This window comes from Microplitis demolitor, chromosome 2 (assembly GCF_026212275.2).
Source record: "Microplitis demolitor isolate Queensland-Clemson2020A chromosome 2, iyMicDemo2.1a, whole genome shotgun sequence".
In the NCBI taxonomy this organism is placed as follows: Eukaryota; Metazoa; Arthropoda; class Insecta; order Hymenoptera; family Braconidae; genus Microplitis; species Microplitis demolitor.
The window spans coordinates 659136-680576 of NC_068546.1; the positions used below are offsets into that span (position 1 = coordinate 659136).

Genomic DNA, 21441 nt, shown 5'->3' on the forward strand with positions numbered 1-21441 from the left:
AGTGGACTTTTCACAATACACTCAATCTATACTAGCATATAATTCTAGCAATCAGGAAATTTAAATCTATTTTAATATTAATATTTTCAGTTATGCTTAAATAGGGACGTTGTATAAAAATATGTGTATAAATTTGATATATTTCTAGACAAAATAATTCCAAGACTTTGGTATCTGAGATTTCGATTTATAATAAATAAATATTAGGGGAAATGTTCCAAAAATAAATTTTAAATTCGTGATGACGAGCTTTTTTTTCGTAGCCCAGGCTATTTTTCCCGCCACTCTCCTACTTTCTCATTGGCTCGCTGATACCGACGTCAATACTATTGTTATTATCTTTATCGGAAGCTGCAACATGAAATTTTTAAAAATATTTTTTTCTTTTTATAATTTATAGTTTGGAAAAAAATCCGAAAATTGTAAAACGTCGGCTAAATTGAGGATCATCAATATATGTTGAAAATTAGTCTTGGGCCTAATCGGTCACCACTGAGAGCGCTCAATTTAGTTCATAATCCAATGGCGAACTAGTTCGTTCTTTTAGTTCATTAGTTTTTTTGTTTAAATAATTTAATAAAAACAATAAATAGAAAAAAAAATATATTTATGATTAATGCTGGTTCTGTTTATTTATGAAACATAAAATTTTTTATTTAAATAAGAATGAAAAAATAAAAGAATTTATATTAATAATTAGTCAACAGCTAGTCTCGTTTCTAGTATAATGCGTAATTATATTACAATACTTAAAAAATGCTAATTATTACAATTAAAGTTGACATTTTTTTATAGCACATCAAATCTTTTACTTAAGTAAAAATGAAAAAATTCAATAATTTATATTAATCATTAGTCAACAGCTAGTCTCGTTGAGTAATGATCTAATATATAAAAATAGTCTCTCGCAATATCAAGGCGCGCACAGAAAAAGTAAATAACTCGGTTGGTCACATAGCGCCAGTGTCTAGTTAAACCGACGCTAAAAAAAATATAAAAAGAAGTAAGAGCGAGATCATCGACGATCTAGTTCGCATAGTTTACCTAAAGGAGCGCTCTTCCGACCTAGGTCGTTCGCGAATTACCCAAGACTATTGAAAATTTTTTATTTTTTTTGTCATTTGAAAAGTGGACATGTTGGAAAAATATTTGATGGAGAGTTTAGGTTGAGGTATATAAAACTTGATTTATTCTTTACGTGTAAATAATTTTGTGGCCCTGAAAAGGGCCGTTTTCAACTCACAGTTCGGAAACTTGAGTATCTATTTATTTCAAATCGTCGCCCAGAAAAACTGTCAGCTCTAATTGCAAAATTAGAGTTCCGTCGACTAGTAGACCACAAAAGTCGTTAAAATCATGCCGTCTGAAAAAGTCCCCGAGGTATATAAGGTTATCGTAATCGTGGAAAGGTTTGGTCTCTCCAGTCAACCGCAGTAAGTTGCCATCGCAATCTACCGCACAGCATTCGACCTCGAAGCAGATCTCGGAATGCTCGGATAGCACTGGAAGGATCCCCAAGGAGATCCAGTGTTCGTCTTCCTCATCGTGGCTGACCTCCACTTTGAATTTCCAGATGTCGTCAACATGGACACCTGAAGAAAACTCCGTAAATAACGGAGTAACTGTCCCAGTCTCGTCGGTGTACAGGAGCTGGCTAAAGTTCTCCAGCTCGAAGGTGCGGACAGTCGTGTAAGTACAGTCTTGAAATCCAAAGTCCATGTTTCAGAGAGTTCTTCGTTACTAAATCAAGAGTTGAAATTGCGAGGCGTACAGTGCAACGTTTCGAGCGTAATGACTGTTATTGAACTTATAACCGATGAACTTTAACCATCCCCTCCACTAAATTTCAACTCATTTCCGGCAAGGTAAATTTTACCCCCACTCCTGAAAAAGGACCAATCACGACGATCATGATTTTCTCCACCCCCTTCTTAATTTTAACTAATTAAAATCAATATATTTCATGAGCATGAAATATTACCAATGTTAGTGGACTTTTCACAATACACTCAATCTATACTAGCATATAATTCTAGCAATCAGGAAATTTAAATCTATTTTAATATTAATATTTTAAGTTATACTTAAATAGGGACGTTGTTTAAAAATATGTGTATAAATTAGATATATTTCTAGGCAAAATAATTCCAAGACTTTGGTATCTGAGATTTCGATTTATAATAAATAAATATTAGGGGAAATGTTCCAAAAATAAATTTTAAATTCGTGATGACGAGCTTTTTTTTCGTAGCCCAGGCTATTTTTCCCGCCACTCTCCTACTTTCTCATTGGCTCGCTGATACCTACGTCAATACTATTGTTATTATCTTTATCGGAAGCTGCAACATTGAATTTTTAAAAATATTTTTTTCTTTTTATAATTTATAGTTTGGAAAAAAATCCGAAAATTGTAAAACGTCGGCTAAATTGAAGATCATCAATGTATGTTGAAAATTTTTTATTTTTTTGTCATTTAAAAAGTGGACATGTTGGAAAAATATTTGATGGAGAGTTTAGGTTGAGGTATATAAAACTTGATTTATTTTTTACGTGTAAATAATTTTGTGGCCCTGAAAAGGGCCGTTTTCAACTCACAGTTCAGAAACTTGAGTATCTATTTATTTCAAATCGTCGCCCAGAAAAACTGTCAGCTCTAATTGCAAAATTAGAGTTCCGTCGACTAGTAGACCACAAAAGTCGTTAAAATCATGCCGTCTGAAAAAGTCCCCGAGGTATATAAGGTTATCGTAATCGTGGAAAGGTTTGGTCTCTCCAGTCAACCGCAGTAAGTTGCCATCGCAATCTACCGCACAGCATTCGACCTCGAAGCAGATCTCGGAATGCTCGGATAGCACTGGAAGGATCCCCAAGGAGATCCAGTGTTCGTCTTCCTCATCGTGGCTGACCTCCACTTTGAATTTCCAGATGTCGTCAACATGGACACCTGAAGAAAACTCCGTAAATAACGGAGTAACTGTCCCAGTCTCGTCGGTGTACAGGAGCTGGCTAAAGTTCTCCAGCTCGAAGGTGCGGACAGTCGTGTAAGTACAGTCTTGAAATCCAAAGTCCATGTTTCAGAGAGTTCTTCGTTACTAAATCAAGAGTTGAAATTGCGAGGCGTACAGTGCAACGTTTCGAGCGTAATGACTGTTATTGAACTTATAACCGATGAACTTTAACCATCCCCTCCACTAAATTTCAACTCATTTCCGGCAAGGTAAAATTTACCCCCACTCCTGAAAAAGGACCAATCACGACGATCATGATTTTCTCCCCCCCCCTTCTTAATTTTAACTAATTAAAATCAATATATTTCATGAGCATGAAATATTACCAATGTTAGTGGACTTTTCACTATACACTCAATCTATACTAGCATATAATTCTAGCAATCAGGAAATTTAAATCTATTTTAATATTAATATTTTAAGTTATACTTAAATAGGGACGTTGTTTAAAAATATGTGTATAAATTAGATATATTTCTAGGCAAAATAATTCCAAGACTTTGGTATCTGAGATTTCGATTTATAATAAATAAATATTAGGGGAAATGTTCCAAAAATAAATTTTAAATTCGTGATGACGAGCTTTTTTTTCGTAGCCCAGGCTATTTTTCCCGCCACTTTCCTACTTTCTCATTGGCTCGCTGATACCGACGTGTATACTATTATTATTATTTCACGTCGGTTCCTGCGATCCAATCACCGCTCAGGAAATATTCCCTCTGCGCTCTAAATTTTTTCATTGGCTCGCTGATACCGACGTCAATACTATTGTTATTATCTTTATCGGAAGCTGCAACATGGAATTTTTCGATGATTTCTCTGTTTAAATCTCGAAATTAATAGATTGCGAAGTAAAAATCACTGATCGACGTTCTGGTCCCCTATCTTTCTATTATTTACGTCAAACTTGTTAACATCATGCCCAAGAACAACCAATCGTCTCGTCGTTCTTGAGAAAGTGCTAAAGTTACCTGTCACCAAATTTTTCCTGATGGATTATAAATCCATGTCGTCATCTGTGAAAACCTACTACTACTTTTCAAAAAAATGAACCAATAATTGTCAAATGATCATCAAAATCGGTAATTATTGTCGAGCAGTTCAATTAAGCAACTCGTTTTTCATACCTACAAAAAAACTACAAAAAAAAATATTTTATTCAACGTAGGCCTGATTTGCGCTCTTTATGACATCTGCGTTGTGAAGCCTAAAAAGCTGTTTTTCGACCGGGGTAACGAAGTTACGTAAAGTCAAAGTAGGTTATAATGAATTTTCGCAACGCGTCTCAAGATTTTCGACTCAACTCCATCTACCAAACATCATAAGAACTCGTTGAGTGGCTTAAAGTTTTTTGTCAATTCATGTTGAACGACTAGGACCTAAATATGGTTACTTCAATTCATTATATGTAGAGTGCGGTACTGCATGGTTGTTGTATTTTTTTTTATACTGTGTAAGGGAAGGTAGGGCAAAATGGGCCCCTTACGAAATGAAGGCTTATATGTCATATAAATGTCAGCCCATTTTGCCCCACTCTCCCTAATAAGGGAAAGGGGAGGGAATGTGCAACTTAAATTTTGGGGCCCTATATTGCCTCCCCCCTTCCCCTACTATTTTAAGTTTTTATGGGACTCAAATGATGAACATCTTCCGAAGAAATTCGGCTTATGCATTTTTTGGAAGCTGAAAAAATCACCAACATTTGATGAATTAATAGAAATCTAAATTTCGAAAATTTAGAGTCTCAGACTTAAACTTGAAGAGTAAAATACGTATTAAAAAATTTGTGGCCCTGAAAAGGGCCGTTGGGTTCAAAATTTAAAATCTATCAATAATTTAATTTATGGCTGCAGTTTTTTTAGCTGGAGATTTGGCAACTTTTGTTGCAGTCTTTTTAGGTTTGGGTGACTTTGGTTTCGCCGTTGGAACCTTGGTTGCTTTCTTAGCCTTTGGAGAAGCTGTTGCCTTAGGCTTGGCTGGAGATTTGGCAGCTGGTTTTTTGGGCGAACTTGGTTTCTTGACTGCTGCCTTTTTAGGTGATGCAGGCGACTTAGCAGCTTTGGCTTCACCTGATGGTTTCTTAGTTGCTGGTTTGTTGGCTGCAGGTTTTTTAGCTGCTTTCTTGTCGCCAGCAACCTTGGGTTTAGATGCTTTGGTGGATGCTAGTTTGAATGACCCAGAAGCGCCTTTTCCTTTGGTTTGAATCAAGATTCCCTTGGTGACTGCTGACTTGAGGAACTTCTTGATGAACGGTGCTTGCTTGTCGACGTCAACCATATAGGTTGCAGCAATGTATTTCTTGATGGCTTGAACTGATGATCCTCCACGTTCACCAAGAGTTTTGATAGCAGAAGTGACCATTTCAGCAGCACTTGGGTGAGTCACCTTGGATGCTGGTTTCTTCGCAGGTTTCGTTGGCGAATCAACCTTAGCCGGAGCTTTCTCTTCAACTGGAGCCGAAGTTGCGGATGTCTCAACCATTTTTACGATTAGTCGAGCGAGTAATACTTTGTGACAAAAATGAAAGTTTCTATAACTGACGTTAATAGAATGTGGCGCCACTGAGGCAGAGCACTAGTCCAACACTTTTGCCCGGACCATGGAGAGAGACTGCTTCATTTCTCAACGGAATTATGTTAGAAATTTTTGCGCAGTGGTATTAGAACTTCATATTTATTTACTGTTTTTTCCATTACTTTAAAAGAAATTTAAAAAAAAAAATTTTTTTTCTGACAACAAAATGTTTGATAATAATTTTCAAAAATTAACTACTGTTGGAAAATTATATATATGTAGTAATTTTTGTATTTTACCAGGATGTTATGGGGGTGAAGATTAAGGGGGTTGCAATAATATTGTTAATAAAAAAATATGTAAACACATAATCCCCATAAAAAATATTTTTTAAACTTCTTAAATATATATGACAGTCATGTAAATTTTTATGACCACTAAATATAACTTTTGATCTATGATATACTTACTTATAGTTGAGTTCTCCAGGCAGGGCGGCGTCGTATTCTCGGTTTAAAATTATTTGCGTTGTAATATATTGGAATTTGAAAAAAAAAATTAAAAAAATTTATTCATAATAAAAAATTAGAGATTGTAAAAAAATAATTGTAATCAATGAGAAAAATTATCTTAAGACTGTGGACTTGAATATCTATAAATTTAAAAAAATAATCACTCTTATTTTGGTACAAATTTTTAATAGTAGAGTATTCTTAAAAACTTTATAAATTTTAATTTTTCGAAATTTTTAGGTCGGGAAAAAAAATCGGTTAATTATTACGGAAAATGTACAATAAATATCGAATATAGTTAAAAAATTTATAATTGTTCGATCAATAGATTGGATGCATTTCCGGACAAGAAGTAAAAATGACATTGGCGATGAAATTATATATAGTCGATAAATAAAATAAGAACACTAGTACACGTTGTTAAAAATATTAATTTATTTAATGCCGTAAGATGGACGGTCTTGGATTTGAAATTTGTGACAAAATCAAGATATATCTGCAAATAACATCAAAAAGGATATGGGACTCATTATAAAGGATATAGTGTATTTTTCATATATATCTTGACATAAAAACAAGAATTTCATATTCATAATTGTTTAAAATATTATTATTATTATTATTACTATTATTATTATTATTATTATTATTATTATTATTATTATTATTATTATTATTATTATTATTATTATTATTATTATTATTATTATTATTATTATTATTATTATTATTATTATTATTATTATTATTATTATTATTATTATTATTATTATTATTATTATTATTATTATTATTATTATTATTATTATTATTATTATTATTATTATTATTATTATTGTTATTATTATTTTGTATTTTTTTTTTAATTTTAAAATTATTTTGTAAAAAAGTTTACACGCAGAAAATTTTATAGTAAAAATTACCCAGAAATTTTGAGTGATGAGACAACTGGATATTCTTAAGAATTATACTGCTTCAGTAATTTTTTAAAAAAAATTTTATTAAAACATACTTTATAACATAACTATTTTTACTGTACCACAGTAATATTTCTGCTCTCTAAAAATGAATCAGTGAAATTCACTTAAAATAAGCGAATATTCACTGGGATCCAGGTATAAGTATACCATTGGTTGAATTAGTTGTATACTTATAGCTGTAGAAATAGTGAATATTCACTGGTTCGCAAGAATTTCCCTAATCTATTTCCAGAAATTGACATCAAAAAATTTATCCCACTAGAAAATTTATCAATTTAAATCTAGGAATTCAAACTTTTCTACTTTATATATAAAAGTATATTACGCATCGTGGTAATTTTATAAAAAGTCTTTCAAATTCAAGTTTATTTGGAAATATTCGGGTCGTTTCCTTTATTCTAGTACTGATAAAATGAATTTTGTGACTAAATATAATTTGACAATTTTTTTTTACAAAATTGTCATATTTTATTTTTGCGCTACTGATTGCAAGTATGTTGAGCTAAAGAATATACCCCCTATTTTGTGCCAGCTTTTTTTCATTAATTTGTTACTTTTGTTATATATTTTACCAAATACTCTAATTCAGCATAATAAATTGCGATGCAACTTGTAAAAATTTCCAAAATAAAATCTAATATGTTGCCTTGTCAAAATTGAAAATTTCATAACGATTCTATACTGCCGTCATGTTACGATAAGTATAGTAATTTTTTATAAATTATGATGAAAAAATCTCAAAGTGCAGATTGAAAAATTAGGATAATATTATTTTATTTTTCCTGAAAATAAATTAATTATACCAAAGTATTCAAAATGTAAAAGAAAATCATTGTCAAAATTTTTTAAAACCAAACATAATATAAAATTTCGCTTACTTTCGCTGATAACTTTTTTCCATGACTTTGATTACGTTCTCATTGGTTCGCAGATACCGACGGTGTTATCATTGTTATTATTTTGTTTCGGTAACTGCGAGCTTCTCATGGGTGAGAAAATCTCCCTTCTCTTTGCTAAAAAAAATTCTCATTGGATCGCAGATACCGATACGACTATTATTGTTATTATTTTTCTCGGAATCTATGATTTAACAGAATTTCATGTGAGTCGTTCTCTATTTTTTCTGAGTAGACGCAACCTAAAGTTTACCCCCGACCTATTTTTAAATTACGGTTTTTAAAATTCAAATATTAATTTTTCTTGTATAGTTAATAAATTTTAATATTTTAATATTAATTTAATTAAAAAAAAAAAAAATATGCACATATAGAAAATTAATTAAATTATAAGTGCAATTTTTTAAAACATTTATTTTTTTAAATGCAATGTCTTAAAAAAAAAAATAAAAAAATTATAAGACGTCGGCTAAATTCAGCAACATAAATTTTTTTTTGAGTTAAAAAAAAAAGGAATTGTCTAATAATTAAAAAAAAAAAAGAATTAGAAGCTTAAAAATCCATAATCACTAAAAAAACCCTTTAATTTAAAATCCCGCGAATTTGAAATTCAAATTTTCCCGCCTTACGAATTAAAACTCCAGATGCCGCGGAAACTCATTCCGTTCATCATCTCGCACTACAAAATTCCACACATACCCCACTACAAATACAAATACCCACACATATCTACATATATATAACATATAGATATATATCAAAATATTATACGTAAGTAATTACGCGCTTGCGCAAAGGTTGTTTACAACTGCGGAGCTCACGATACACACACATGACCTTTTCAAGATGGACACGAGTATACTCGGTGGTACAATCCCGCGTGCGACGTAAACGTGCCATCATAAATATATATATTCTCAAGCATAATAATAACAACTACAATATAATTCCATACTTAATAACTTTATAATTATAATAATAGACAATAAAAATACCGTGACGTTGTTTGCGTTTTATAAAATAGAGTGTAAAGTGTCTAGATCAAGGGATTAAAAACAGAAGTGACGCTGCGTCGTGGTGGCAGTAACGACAGCGATTAAATATGTATAAGTAAGTAGACAACAATCTAATTGTACATATGTTCATAAACAACAACAACAACGACAACAACAACAACAACAACAACCTTTTATTTATAACAACAGCAGAATTATTTTTTAAAAATCCCCACCAGTTACGAACCCTGAGCTTTTAAAAATCATTAAAATAATTTTCATTATTATTATTATTATTATTATTATTTTTTCTAAAACATCTGGAATTTATTTTTCTTTTTAATTGTGGACCTTGAGCCCTCTAGGTCAATACTAGCAAAATAAACAGCAAGAAAAACTATTGCGCTTTTATTTATTGCATTTTTTTTATTTTTATTTTTTGCGGGAAATTTAAAAATTGTAAATTCCTGGCGCAACATTTTCTAACTTTTTGGGCCCGTTCTTTTTCATTACTTGGCTTCAAAAGATGTTTTATTAGTATTGCTGTCTCACTTATCATAATTATGTGTGTATACATACATACATATGTATATATATGTTTTTTAAACCAATAAACGCGTGGATTTTCCATTGGATCTAGTGCATGATAGGGTTGATGGCCTATCTAGTGATAGTAGATGAGAAATAAAATTCCAAGGTGCGTGTGAGGGTTGCGCGGCTAAAGAATACAATATATATACATATATGTATTGTATGTATATATATATATATGTGAGAAAGGTAGTAGGAGAACCCAAAAAGGCGTTCCCTAACCTCTGAGTAAATGGGAACAAGTCGATTGGAAATAGTATAGTATATTCAACCTAAATCACATGTTTTGTATGTAATCGATTATTTATTTATATTTATTTATATATATATACATATGTTTATTTTTATTTAGGTTTACAGATATTAATATGTTGATGTATGTTTTGTTTATGATTTATCACCGTTTTAGATCATTTTTAAAAAAACTTTAATTTTTTAAATCCCGCGTTAATTTTTTTTTTTTTTTTTTAATTGTAAAAAAAATAATTATTTTATTTGAATTTATTGTGGGTTTTATTTAAAAAAAAAAAATAATAACAAAATTTTTTACAGATTTTGGTGAAAAAAAAAAAAAAAATTACCGCCATGTAAACAATTTGAGTTTAAATAAAAAATTTAGTAACGAAGAAAAGTAATAAGTAATAAAAGTAAAATAAAAATAAAGACGGGTTTTTTTACTAAAACGGCGATGTCTTCAAATCGGGGCCAGTCATCACCGTCGAAGGGTCCGATAGTAAGATGCGGACATCTCCGTAAAAGTGGGTCCCTTATATCGGGACTTAAGCCTCTGAAGAAAAAGTACTTTGTGCTGCGCGGAGATGCTCCAGGACATCCGGCCTGCCTTGAATACTATGATAACAAGAAAAAGTTTGACAACAAACATCAGCCGAAGCGGACGATAACTATGAAAAGCTGCTACAATATTAATCGACGCAATGACACTAAACATAAGCATGTTATCGCGCTTTACACTAAGGACGGATGTTTTTCACTGATCCTCGACAATGATAAAGAAGTTGATGAGTGGCTTACTTCCATGCTTCTACTCTCTGGTGATGTTCCTGATGGTGAACAACCTCGTCCCACATTTGGTACTTTTATTTATTTTTATGTAGAAATACTGTGAAAATAATAATTTCTTGGTGCAAGAAAAATTTCTCAACAGAGGGAATTTTTTTCGACCCAAGAAATTTTTTTATTTCAATTTATAATGCAAAAGTTTTCTTAGTGGAAATTTATTAATAAATTATTATATATTTTTAGAACACGTTTGGGAAGTTACTTTACAGAAAAAAGGTCTTGCTGAACGTATGAATATATATGGATCTTACCGTCTTTGTTTGACTGATCACTCGCTGAGTTTAATAAAAGCTGGGGACAAAAAGTCTGACTGCCTTGAATTTCCAGTAATTTGATTAGTATTATTATTGTTAATATTAATAAATAATAAGCTTTTTATTGTGTATTGAACGATAAACTAATTTATGGTATCGTTCTTTAATGAGTCTGATATATTTTAATTGACAAGACTCTTAATTTTCAGTTGCTAATTAACTTTGAAATTTTAAAATTAAGGAATAGGGTTAACGCACCAATAGATGGACGGTTAAGCAGACTCGTGTTTTTCAATTAAAATAAAGCAATAAAATATGAATGTTATAATAAAATTAATTGTACTTATGCAAAAATGTTTAATTAACTAGAAAAAAATAATTAAAACTTTGTAGGACGTAGTGGTCGATTACCAAAAAAAGTAAATTTAAAAAAAAGTTCAAATCTCTAGTAGATGGACAAAATCTCCAATAGATGGACAGTCAGTACCAATAAATGGACGCTTCTTGCAATTGATATTTTCATCATATATATATATATATATATAAAGAAATATTAAATTTTTTATATAACAGCTTATGCTTAATACAATTAATTAAAAAACAAACGGGGATAATTTTCAAAATATATGTAGTATTTTTATTATCATGTTTAAAAATTTCTCACTCTTACATGCTAGGTAATGTTGAAATAAAAAATTGAAAGTTTACCAGATAAATCTAATGTCCATCTATTGGGTTAAGGTCAGAAATTTGTCTCCAATAGATGGACAGAAAATTTTCTTAAATTTTTTTTATTTTATTAGTTAATTATTAAATTAATAAAATACGGATATAATCATATGAGGATGAGCGAGAATACCCATTTCTTTTGGTATAAAAATTTGAATATTTTCTAAAATATAATATTTTAATGACTGGGAAAATTCAGCTGTTTTGACGACAATCTAATATAATTTTTAAGCCTAAGACTGCAATAAACATATAAGTAGCTTAAAAACTTGAGTAAAAATAAAACTTGAGTTTATGGCGTTACAAATGCCATAAGGGCATACCAGCCTATTATGGCATTTGTAAACAAATTTTTTTTGGGAATCGACGTAGTTATGCCCAAAACGGGCAGAAATGCAAAAAAAATTTGGTACGCCCTTATGGCACCCACGGTACCCACCGGGAGGCATAAAGGCGTACCAAAATTTTTTTTCTTGCATTTCTGCCCGTTTTAAGCATAACTACGTTGATTCCCGGAAAAAATTTTTTAAGCGCCCTTATGCCTTTTATAAGGATATTTTTTTCGGGATTCGCCCTTACAGCATCAGTAACATATTTAAAACACGCATTTCGACTATAATTTTAAACAAATGAATCTAAAGTAGGAAACCTAGATACAAAAACAATTATTTTAGGATATAATAAAAATATATGAAATATAAATATAAAATAATTGTGTCAGAGAGCAATATTATATTTTTTTATTTATTTACATCAATTATAACAAATATAGTTTACTAGTTGTCTGTCACATGCTTAGCAGTGATGGCGCTTTTCAAGCAAAACGTCACGTCAAATAAAAATTTTTTTTTTATGAGTATACTATTCATTCAATTTTTAAAAAATTATTTTCTAACATCCAAAATATGAATAATTAATAAGAAAAAAAAAAGTATTATGCTACATTTTCATTCCTAAATTTTATCTAATCAGTTATTAAAATAATATATGTCCATCTATTTGCGTATTTACCCTACTTCAATTTTGCGTATAACTCAGTCACAAATAATTCGAAAATTAACGAATAATTTAAAAAATTTAAAATTGAATCATAGTCGATTCGATTCGATAAAAATAATTCGTAAGTTGGAACTATTTGCACATTCTAATAATATTTATTTATTAATTTAACGGTTGTAGGGTAGACCCCTTTCTAAACCGGCAAAGATACAATATCTTATATGACATATACATTATTATTCATTATAAATTCTATAAATTGATACCCGTAACAATGAACGATTTTTTGTAATAGTTAGAATGACAAAAAGGCATTAATAATAAATCAGTTCTCACTTGGTCAGCTCGAAAATTATAAGTATCACATCGCAAATGCAGTTTATCTCCCCATAAGCCTGTATCACCAAGATATATCGCTTTATAAATATGTGTTGCAATCAAATAAAGTCTTCTATTTTTTATTAATTTTTATTAATAATAATAATAATTTTTTAGTTAACAACAGTAAGAAGATGCGGTTGTATGGAGCGTTATTTTTACATGGAAGTCGGGCGATCAGCAGTGACCGGAGAAGGCGAGTACTGGATGAAGGTCGAAGACGCAAATATTGCTCTGAATATGCACACCGCGATACTGAACGCCATGAGCAGCAACGCGAGCAATCGCGACAAAGATGACTCAGGATCTCTGTCATCTAAAACGCGAATGCGGAGTTTTTCCGCTAATGAAGCGAGCAAACCTATCACTGTACTAGGTGGCCGTCGTCCTACTCCGAAGCTTCATGGGTTTTCTCCTCTAGGTAACACTCATATTTATTTATTTATTTATTTATTTATTTATTCACCCGTTGATCAACAATTGAAAGGGAGGGTTATGACAGTAATTACCGATTAGTAAAAAAAGGTTTAAGAAATTTTAAAGTAGATTAGAATAGAATTGAGAATAGTAACAGACCTGGGTACTGGGACTTTACAGAAGAGCAAACAGATCACGAGGATCCATCGGTACTTAATGGACTTGTACTGGATAATAGAGAGCTCAATACTGTATCTGGTACTTCATCAATCAGTCGTAGTCAGTCACAGATTCAAACGGGAAATTTACTTACGGGTCTGTTCTATACCACAGTAGTAGTTCATACTTATTTATTATCATCTTTACATATTTCCTGGTGTTTTAAATACTTTTATTTATTTTTTATCATCATCCAAATCCAGTAAATTCATTTTTTACTCGGCATATTTTTTTAAAAAATTTTAACGCGGGTTTCAATTGACGGATTGCAATAAAATTTTTTTTTAGACGTCTGATAATTTTTTACCAAAAATTTAATTGAGCTCGCGCTGGACCTGGAGATAAAAATAAAAAAAAGTAAATTTTTATTTAAATAAAAAAAAAACTGTACATTCATTTACTCAATCATTGTACAAAGCAAAAGCTTTTAAGTCCAGCTTTTATTTATTTTGAACCTCTCTGAGCATGAAAACGTACAAAGATTAGGGTGCAGGGGCCATTAGCTCTGGATTTTTAAAAAATGGCGGCTTGTAAATAGAAAAAAAAAAAATCGCCGAAATGGGTTTGCAGTTGGTGCAGGAACTAGAAGCCTTGGGACGTACGCACTTGGTTGCTCATCTACTAAAAGACGTCATTCATTAGCGAGTCAGTCAATCTGTAGCACAACCAGTACCAATAAATCCCAATCCATAATAACTGATGCTGCATCACCAATTTCATCTCCATCAACAACAACAACTACTACAACTACTTGTATATCAACAACAACAACAACAATCAACACAAACTCTTCGACAAAATCCCATCAGAGAACCCTGTCGCTGCCCTTAGCCGCTGTTATCAATCAATCGCAATCATCCAAAAGACCCGTACTGCGCTGTATGTATTTTATTTAACAACTCACTTGCTCCGACCTCATCCCTCGTCCTTTGGATCCGTTATTTTATTATTATTATTTATCTTGCACTCATCTTAACATGCTTATCATTTTTACAACTTATTGTCTTAAGTATCTAAATTAATATAATTAACCTTTAATGGATAATTGATATGCAAGGGGACGCTTTTTTAAGGATAGTGCCTAAAAAAATACATTTTTTTGTTGGGAGAAATAAGTTTTGTTTGAGATTTTGATCATGTTTTACTGAGGTACACATTGCGATGGATGTCGTAAGGGCGATTGGACAAAAGGCAACGGTGAAAATGTATGAGGGCGCATACATTTTTTTAGAGGATGTGATTTTTATTTGGATGAAAAAATGAGAAAAAAATAATTTTGGTTTTTTTGACCTTAAGTAGGGCCTATTTCTGGTACCATAAGGGCGTGATTTTTTTTTATTGACAATTAATGTAATTTCAGTTTGAAAATGTTAAGAAACTATAAAAAATTTTTAATGTTTTATGGGCCCTTATTGTTCCTGGGGTAGGTCCTACTAGGTACCAGAATCCATAAGGGCGTAATTTTTTTTTAAGATGTCATTTTCACCTTAAATTATAAAAACGAAATACTTGAATTTGAATAAATTTTTTTTTAGCCCTTATGGCCCTCGTGATAGGTCTTACTAGGGCCAGGAACCACAAGGGCGTAAATTTTTGTTTTGAGAATGTGATTTTCACTTAAAATTATAAGAATGGAGCAGTACAAATAAAAATTTTTTTTTGGCCCTTATGGTTTCTGGAAAAAGCCCTACTAGGTACCAGGAACCATAAGGTCATAATTTTTTTTAACGATATAGTTTTCATCAAAGATAAAAAAAAGTTTTTACGTCCTTACGATTCCGTGTACCTAACAGCCCTTACTTGAACCATAAGGGCCGACAAAATAAAAAATATACTCTGATTAAAAAAAAATCTATTCGTCTTTTGACTCCCGGTGCCATAAGGGCTTGCATCCGGCCCTTAGACCTCCATAACGTGAAATTAAAATTCCAACTTAAAATCTCAAGCGACTTATTACTCGGCAGTTAAATAAATTTTTTTTTGCACCTTGGTACGCCTAGCAACAAAAATAAAATCACCGTCTGATAAATAAATAAACTGATTACAGGTACAGGTCGTGATCGTTGCGACAGTCTTCCGTCACGAGCTCGTACGTCGAGCGAAGGATTACCTGCACCTTTACTACCTCACCCGCGAACGAGTCACTTGACGCCTCACTCGACTCGCCCGCACTCGATGTACACCCGGGGGTTGTCTTACTCGCCTCCAGTCTCGTCGATGCCAATCAGCCCAGCATCGATTGCCTGCTCGACGGATTCTGCCGGTTCCTCATTATCGATGGATGACCAAACAGACATTCTCGACGAGAGTGTGACGACCGGCCGTTACGGGCACTCGCTCACCCCCGACGAGCCAGTGATCCTCGAAGAAAACATGGACGACTACGCCCACTGGTCCACCAGCTCCCACTTGCAGCAAAAATACTCGCCCAACTTCAAGTCTCACTCGTCATCTCAGCAGAGTTCTTACGTCGAAATGTACAGTCCCTGTGGTTCGAGCCCCGGTCGCGGAGGAACCATAGGAACTGGTCCAGGTCTAGGACCTCTGGTAAATAATATCACCGGAAACTGTCCCAATGCTGGGACATATTTACCAATGAGTCCAGCGACGACAGTCCACAGTCATTCTCATTCGCGTGCGTCTTCTCTTATTGAAGAGGCGACGTTGCCTGACGGTTACGTTCCGATGGCTCCAGTTGGTGACGATGAGTACGTCGACATGGATCCTGCGACAAATCAAAACGGTCATTCATATCACGACGACATGATGTCACAACATGGTAGCAGTTGTTCAGTAACATCTGGTACACCCAGCACTGATTTACGTTTTAGCGAGTACCCATTGGATAAAGTTAGCAGCTATTTGACACCGTCTGAGGACGATCCGACGAGACCAACGCGTGCCTATTCTGTTGGATCACGTCCAGAACCAGCGAATCGCCACCGCAAAAATCGTATTGATATTGCGGTACAAGAAGCGAGTCGTGTACGTGCCTTTAGTGTCGGTAGCCGTTCAAAACGCCCGGAATTGGGACGTTTAGCTGCCAATATACACGCACGTTTGCCTACAACCGACACCACCGGTTCCCATAAGTCTAATTCAGCGCCACTGCTGTCGAGCTCCTGGGGACATGCTTCCGGATGCTCAGCTACTCTAGATCGAATGGAGGACTTGATGGAAATGGACTTTTCACGGAATGTGCCGCCTACGACACTCTCATCCACGCCGTCTTCGTACTCACATTCACACTCTCATTCGCATTCTTATTCCACTGCCACTGATAATAGCTCGTACATGGATATGTCTCCTGGGCAACCTCATCCGTCTGTTAATGCTCCTTATGTTGATATGAGTGGCATTAATAAGGTAATTTTTTTTTTATTATAATTAACTTGATACAATAAAAATGTACTTTGGCTCAGAAAATTCTTACATCAATAAATTTACTGTAAAAAAATTTTTTAATACAAGAAATTATATTTCAATAGACTTAATTCAAGAAAAATTCTGGAGCCAAGAAAAATTTCCTGATCCAAGAAATTTTACTTGGTCTAAAAAATTCTTAGATCAATAAAATTACTATAAAAATTTCTTATTCAAGAAATTGTTCATCAATAGTTTTGATTCAAGAAAAACTCTTGTTCTAAGAAAACTTTCTTAATTCAAAAAAATTTTACTCGGTTCAAAAAACTCAGACCAATAAAATTTTTACTTCAAGAAATTGTTTTTCAAGTCTTGATCTAAAAAAAATTATTGATCTAAGAAAGATTTTCTTGGCTCAAGAAATTTTTTTCCATCAATAAATATCAATATTTGACCCAAGAAAATTTTTTATTTTTATCAACTCCAGAGTTCTCATCAATTTATCAATGAATAATTTTTTGAATTAAAAAAAAAGCGCCTCTACAAAAAACTTTCTTGACTCAAGTTTATTTTTTTTTTATCTCGAGTTGATTATAAAACACCTACTAAATTATCTTTTTATTTGTTTACAGATAAATCGTAATAATAATAATAACAACAATAACAATAATAATAATAATAATAATAATAATAACAACAATAACAATAACAACACAACTGCCAATCATAATCATATTTCAATGCATACATCGACAATAACAATGATGCATAAGCCAATAATAAAGACTTTGAAGCCAGTTGTCGAAGCCGAAGGACCTTTTGCACGAATGGAAAATTCATTGGACGAGTTGTTGCCGCGTAACGCGAGTCCTAAACAAAATGTCGAGGCTTCTTCCCCCATGCAAGAGGACTACATGCAGATGAACGGTCCACCGGGTAAGAAAATTAACCACCCGATAAATTATTTGTCAATAAAAATCCCCATTCACCTCGCAATTTAATTTTTCAGGTGTAATGCGAACTGCACCAGTCGATTTTCCTCAACCGCGCAAGCCACCTGAGGGCTACGTGGAAATGAACTTCAAAGCGCGTCCTAATTTAGAGCAGAATTACATCAACATGACAATGGGAACCGGTCTGCGAACGCGTCGTCGTTCCCGGCCGAACAATCACCGCAAAGATAAGTCCCAAAGATCGCAACCCATCGCTATAATGTCAAATAAACCGGTGCAGGCTCCAAGTTTCCTACCGTTGAACGGTAGCTCGACTTCCGAAAGTTGTGCGAGCACCCCGGTATCGATGGACGACGTAACGCCAACGTCCTCGGCAACAATTTTTCCGTTCTCGCTCAACAGCCCACAGTCGCCTGTGAAACCTTTCCTAGGTCGCTCACACGATAACGATAACAATAATGAAGAGGACAAGACCAAGAGCATGACAACGTCGTCGGAATGTTCACCCGACGGAGACTACGCTCTTATGACACCTGGAATAAATTCCAGTAATTCTGCAGCTGGTGATTGCGACGAAATGGAACGATCGAGTCCAACCCAATTTAATAATAAAAAAAATGAACCGCTGAGTCCGTTGTCTAAGCGGTTAACTGAACTAACTGTAAGTAAAACACGTTCGTCTACAATAAATATATCGTCAACGTCATCGTCAATAAAAGATGACAAGACAGAAACAAAAAGTCTCAAGCGCGAGCGCGATGAGAAACCACCGAGTCCAATAAATCGTGACAAGTCATCCGAATTACCCCAGAGTCCGGTTGCTAAAAAATTGTCTGAGCTCACGGTATCGAAAGTAAAATTAAATAATTCGCAGAATTCAACCACCGGATCCTGTAATGTCGCGTTAAAAAATTCAATGTCACTTGGTGGTACGTCATCGTCATCTTGTTCGTCTAAAACGACGTCGCCTAAAGTGTCTGATGATACGACACCGACATTAACACCAACTGCCACTCCTACACCAACTCCAAGTCCCCTTGACTCTGAGGGATACGAAAAATTACAACCGGGCGCGAGTTTGTTGCATTACGCGAGTCTCGATTTGCCGGAATCATCAAGTGGGCCTCCAGTATCACCTACTCCTGTTCAAGATGGATTCAGGTACGCAGAAATAGATTTTGCTAAGCTCAAACAAAATTAATTATCATTATTATTATTTATTTATTTAATTAATTAATGATTAATTAATTATTTACAATGGAATTAATGCCATTTAGTTTTATCGAAGACTTCCGGATAGTTTAGTCGAGATTTTAATATTTTTAATTTATCAGGTATATATATACATATATATATAAATATATATATTGAGTATATTTGTATATAGTTCAAGTAAATTTATAAACGTGCTTTAATATTAATTATTAATCTCTCTCTCTTTTTCTGTTTTTTTTTTCCCGCGTTTAGTTCTTAGACTCGGGTAGATTTTAATTTTTTTCTAACGAAATTTTGTTTATTGACGCGCTTATAAATAAATTTATAATACGAGTGCTTAAAAGTTAGAAATAAACTGAGAAAAAAGAAAATAAAATATGAAGATTAAATTGGAAGATAAGAAGAGTGGGAGGTTAATGTCTATGTGAAGAAAACCCGTACGATAGCTCTAAGTCTTATAAATATTACTATATAAATATATAAATATGAATATATGTATAATATTAAATATAATATTAATAACGATAAATAAAAATATACATAAAATTTTGTCGTTTTTTTTATTCCTGTTTCAAAATGATTTTAAGGCCATCCTCCAAGGGTGCCCCCCACTTTTTTTTTTCAAAAAAATGTAGCGCCACCTGGTGGTCGGCAGCCGCACTAAAAAGTACTAGACCTGAGAAACTTTATAATTAAATTAAAATTATTTAAAATAAGCAGATGCAAAAAATATAAATTTTATAATGAATAAAAACAATTAAGATTATTTTTTAAAATCATTAGTTAGTTTAAGAAAAATTTAAAACCTCAGATTGGAAAATAATATTTTCATTGACTTTGAACTGTCAATATCATATTTATTTTATATGAGTAATAAAAAAATAATTTTAATATTTATCTAAAAAAGGCCAACGTACAAGTAATTTTAAAGACACGTAGAATATTAAAAAAATTACTTACAGTAATTATAAATACCTAGTTGAGCGTAGTTTCTTTAATAAAATTCAGTATTATATTTGCCATTTGGTAACTTTTTATTTTGACAGATGTAAACATCAGGTCTGTACTATTTTGTGGGCGCGTGCAGGGCGCTCAAATATAGTAGCGGGAAAAATTAAATTTTTTAAAAATTCATTTCTTTCAGAAATAGTAATAATAAAATTTTTTTTTGCACGCCTCGAACGCGAAGCGGCGAGGTTGTGCTTTACAACGGACTTGTCAAGGTCACGCGATTTTTTATTTATTGGTATCAATTAATTGAATTTCGTATCATTAAAGAAGTATTAAAAGAAGATATGTACCGTAGTTGTTTAATAATTGATTATTAATTTGATAAATCATAATTGATTTTAATATTAAATTTCGTCACATTTTTTTTTGAAAAAAAAAAGTGGGGGGCACCCTTGGAGAATGGCCTTAAAGTATGCGCCATAATTAAATTGGCGCGAAATTTTAAAATTTGAAAAAAATTGCTCTCGAAATGCTCTTTCAGAATTCGTAATTGCGAATAAATTAATATTTTATTAATTATCAGTAATGACAAATACAAATTATTCTAGTGCGCACGCGCATTTTTCGTAAGTTGACGCATGCGCATTAAAAAAATTTAAAGTTATAAAGTTTCTGTCTTGCCGATGGTAAGTAACATAGGGCGGGGGGGGGGGGGGGGTAGAGAAATTTGTAGTTCAGTTCATAGATGTCACTAGGATACACTAAGAGAAATTTTGGTTAATTTTTTTTTATTGGAAATTGCTGTTGAATTTTTAAAGTAACGGACATTTTTATGACACTAATATTGATAAGAAACAAACTGAGTATTATTTATTTATTTATAGCCCAGCAACTTACGCTTATAACAGGGCCAGGTACATAATAGTATAAAAATACAAATCTATTATAATTACAATCTGGTATCAGACGTAAAAATTTCAATACAAAAAAAAGTTTCCAGAATTTCGTAAAACAAAATTCCAAACAAAACAAAAATTAAAATGGCTTCGGCCAACATTATAACAGAGATATTACAATCTATGTCTAATATAAACAATAGAGTGATAAATATATGTAATATATATAAGGTATGTAATATAACGTAGATAATATAATATAATTTAATGAGTATTAATATCATATGGGTGGTCAGCATATGCTTAAAGCAAATATTGCTTTTAGACGCGATTATACGAAAACAGACACTCTTCAAGTTCCATTTGCACGTACAATATCATATCAAAGGTCGTTTATTATTACTGGTTGCAATTTCTGGAATTGATTTCCGTTTGAGATCACCTCAGTTGAGACACTAGATGAGTTCTGTAATCGATATTATTTGTAACTA

General features: G+C 32.6%; 2 protein-coding genes across 6 annotated transcripts; one reads left to right on the top strand and one right to left on the bottom strand.

Moving 5' to 3' along the window:
• Window positions 1–4844: 4844 nt before the first annotated feature.
• LOC128669035 (histone H1-like) lies at window positions 4845–5489 on the bottom strand. The gene has a single exon (XM_053743190.1). The coding sequence runs from the start codon at window positions 5487–5489 to the stop codon at window positions 4845–4847; it is 645 nt and encodes a 214-aa protein (XP_053599165.1).
• Window positions 5490–8741: 3252 nt separating this feature from the next.
• Window positions 8742–19643, top strand: LOC103578429 (M-phase inducer phosphatase). Of its 5 annotated transcripts, none has more exons than XM_053743048.1 (9): window positions 8742–9020; window positions 10049–10587; window positions 10760–10902; window positions 13054–13357; window positions 13534–13668; window positions 14143–14451; window positions 15620–16938; window positions 17568–17871; window positions 17945–19643. In XM_053743048.1, exons 2-9 carry the CDS (start codon window positions 10185–10187, stop codon window positions 19087–19089), a joined length of 4062 nt encoding a protein of 1353 aa, XP_053599023.1. In that variant the 5' UTR covers window positions 8742–9020; window positions 10049–10184; the 3' UTR covers window positions 19090–19643. The 5 variants fall into 5 exon arrangements, with proteins under 5 accessions (XP_053599023.1, XP_053599026.1, XP_053599025.1 ...); XM_053743049.1 differs by lacking the exon at window positions 8742–9020 and adding an exon at window positions 9694–9784; XM_053743051.1 differs by lacking the exon at window positions 14143–14451.
• Window positions 19644–21441: the final 1798 nt, after the last annotated feature.

Excerpts from the sequence above, each read along its gene's own strand:
- LOC128669035 (XM_053743190.1), bottom strand. The coding sequence starts at position 5,489 with ATGGTTGAGACATCCGCAACTTCGGCTCCAGTTGAAGAGAAAGCTCCG.
- LOC103578429 (XM_053743048.1), top strand. The coding sequence starts at position 10,185 with ATGTCTTCAAATCGGGGCCAGTCATCACCGTCGAAGGGTCCGATAGTA. Across the intron at positions 13,669-14,142 it reads AACGGGAAATTTACTTACGG|TTGGTGCAGGAACTAGAAGC; the intron begins GTCTGTTCTATA and ends ATGGGTTTGCAG. Across the intron at positions 17,872-17,944 it reads GCAGATGAACGGTCCACCGG|GTGTAATGCGAACTGCACCA; the intron begins GTAAGAAAATTA and ends TTAATTTTTCAG.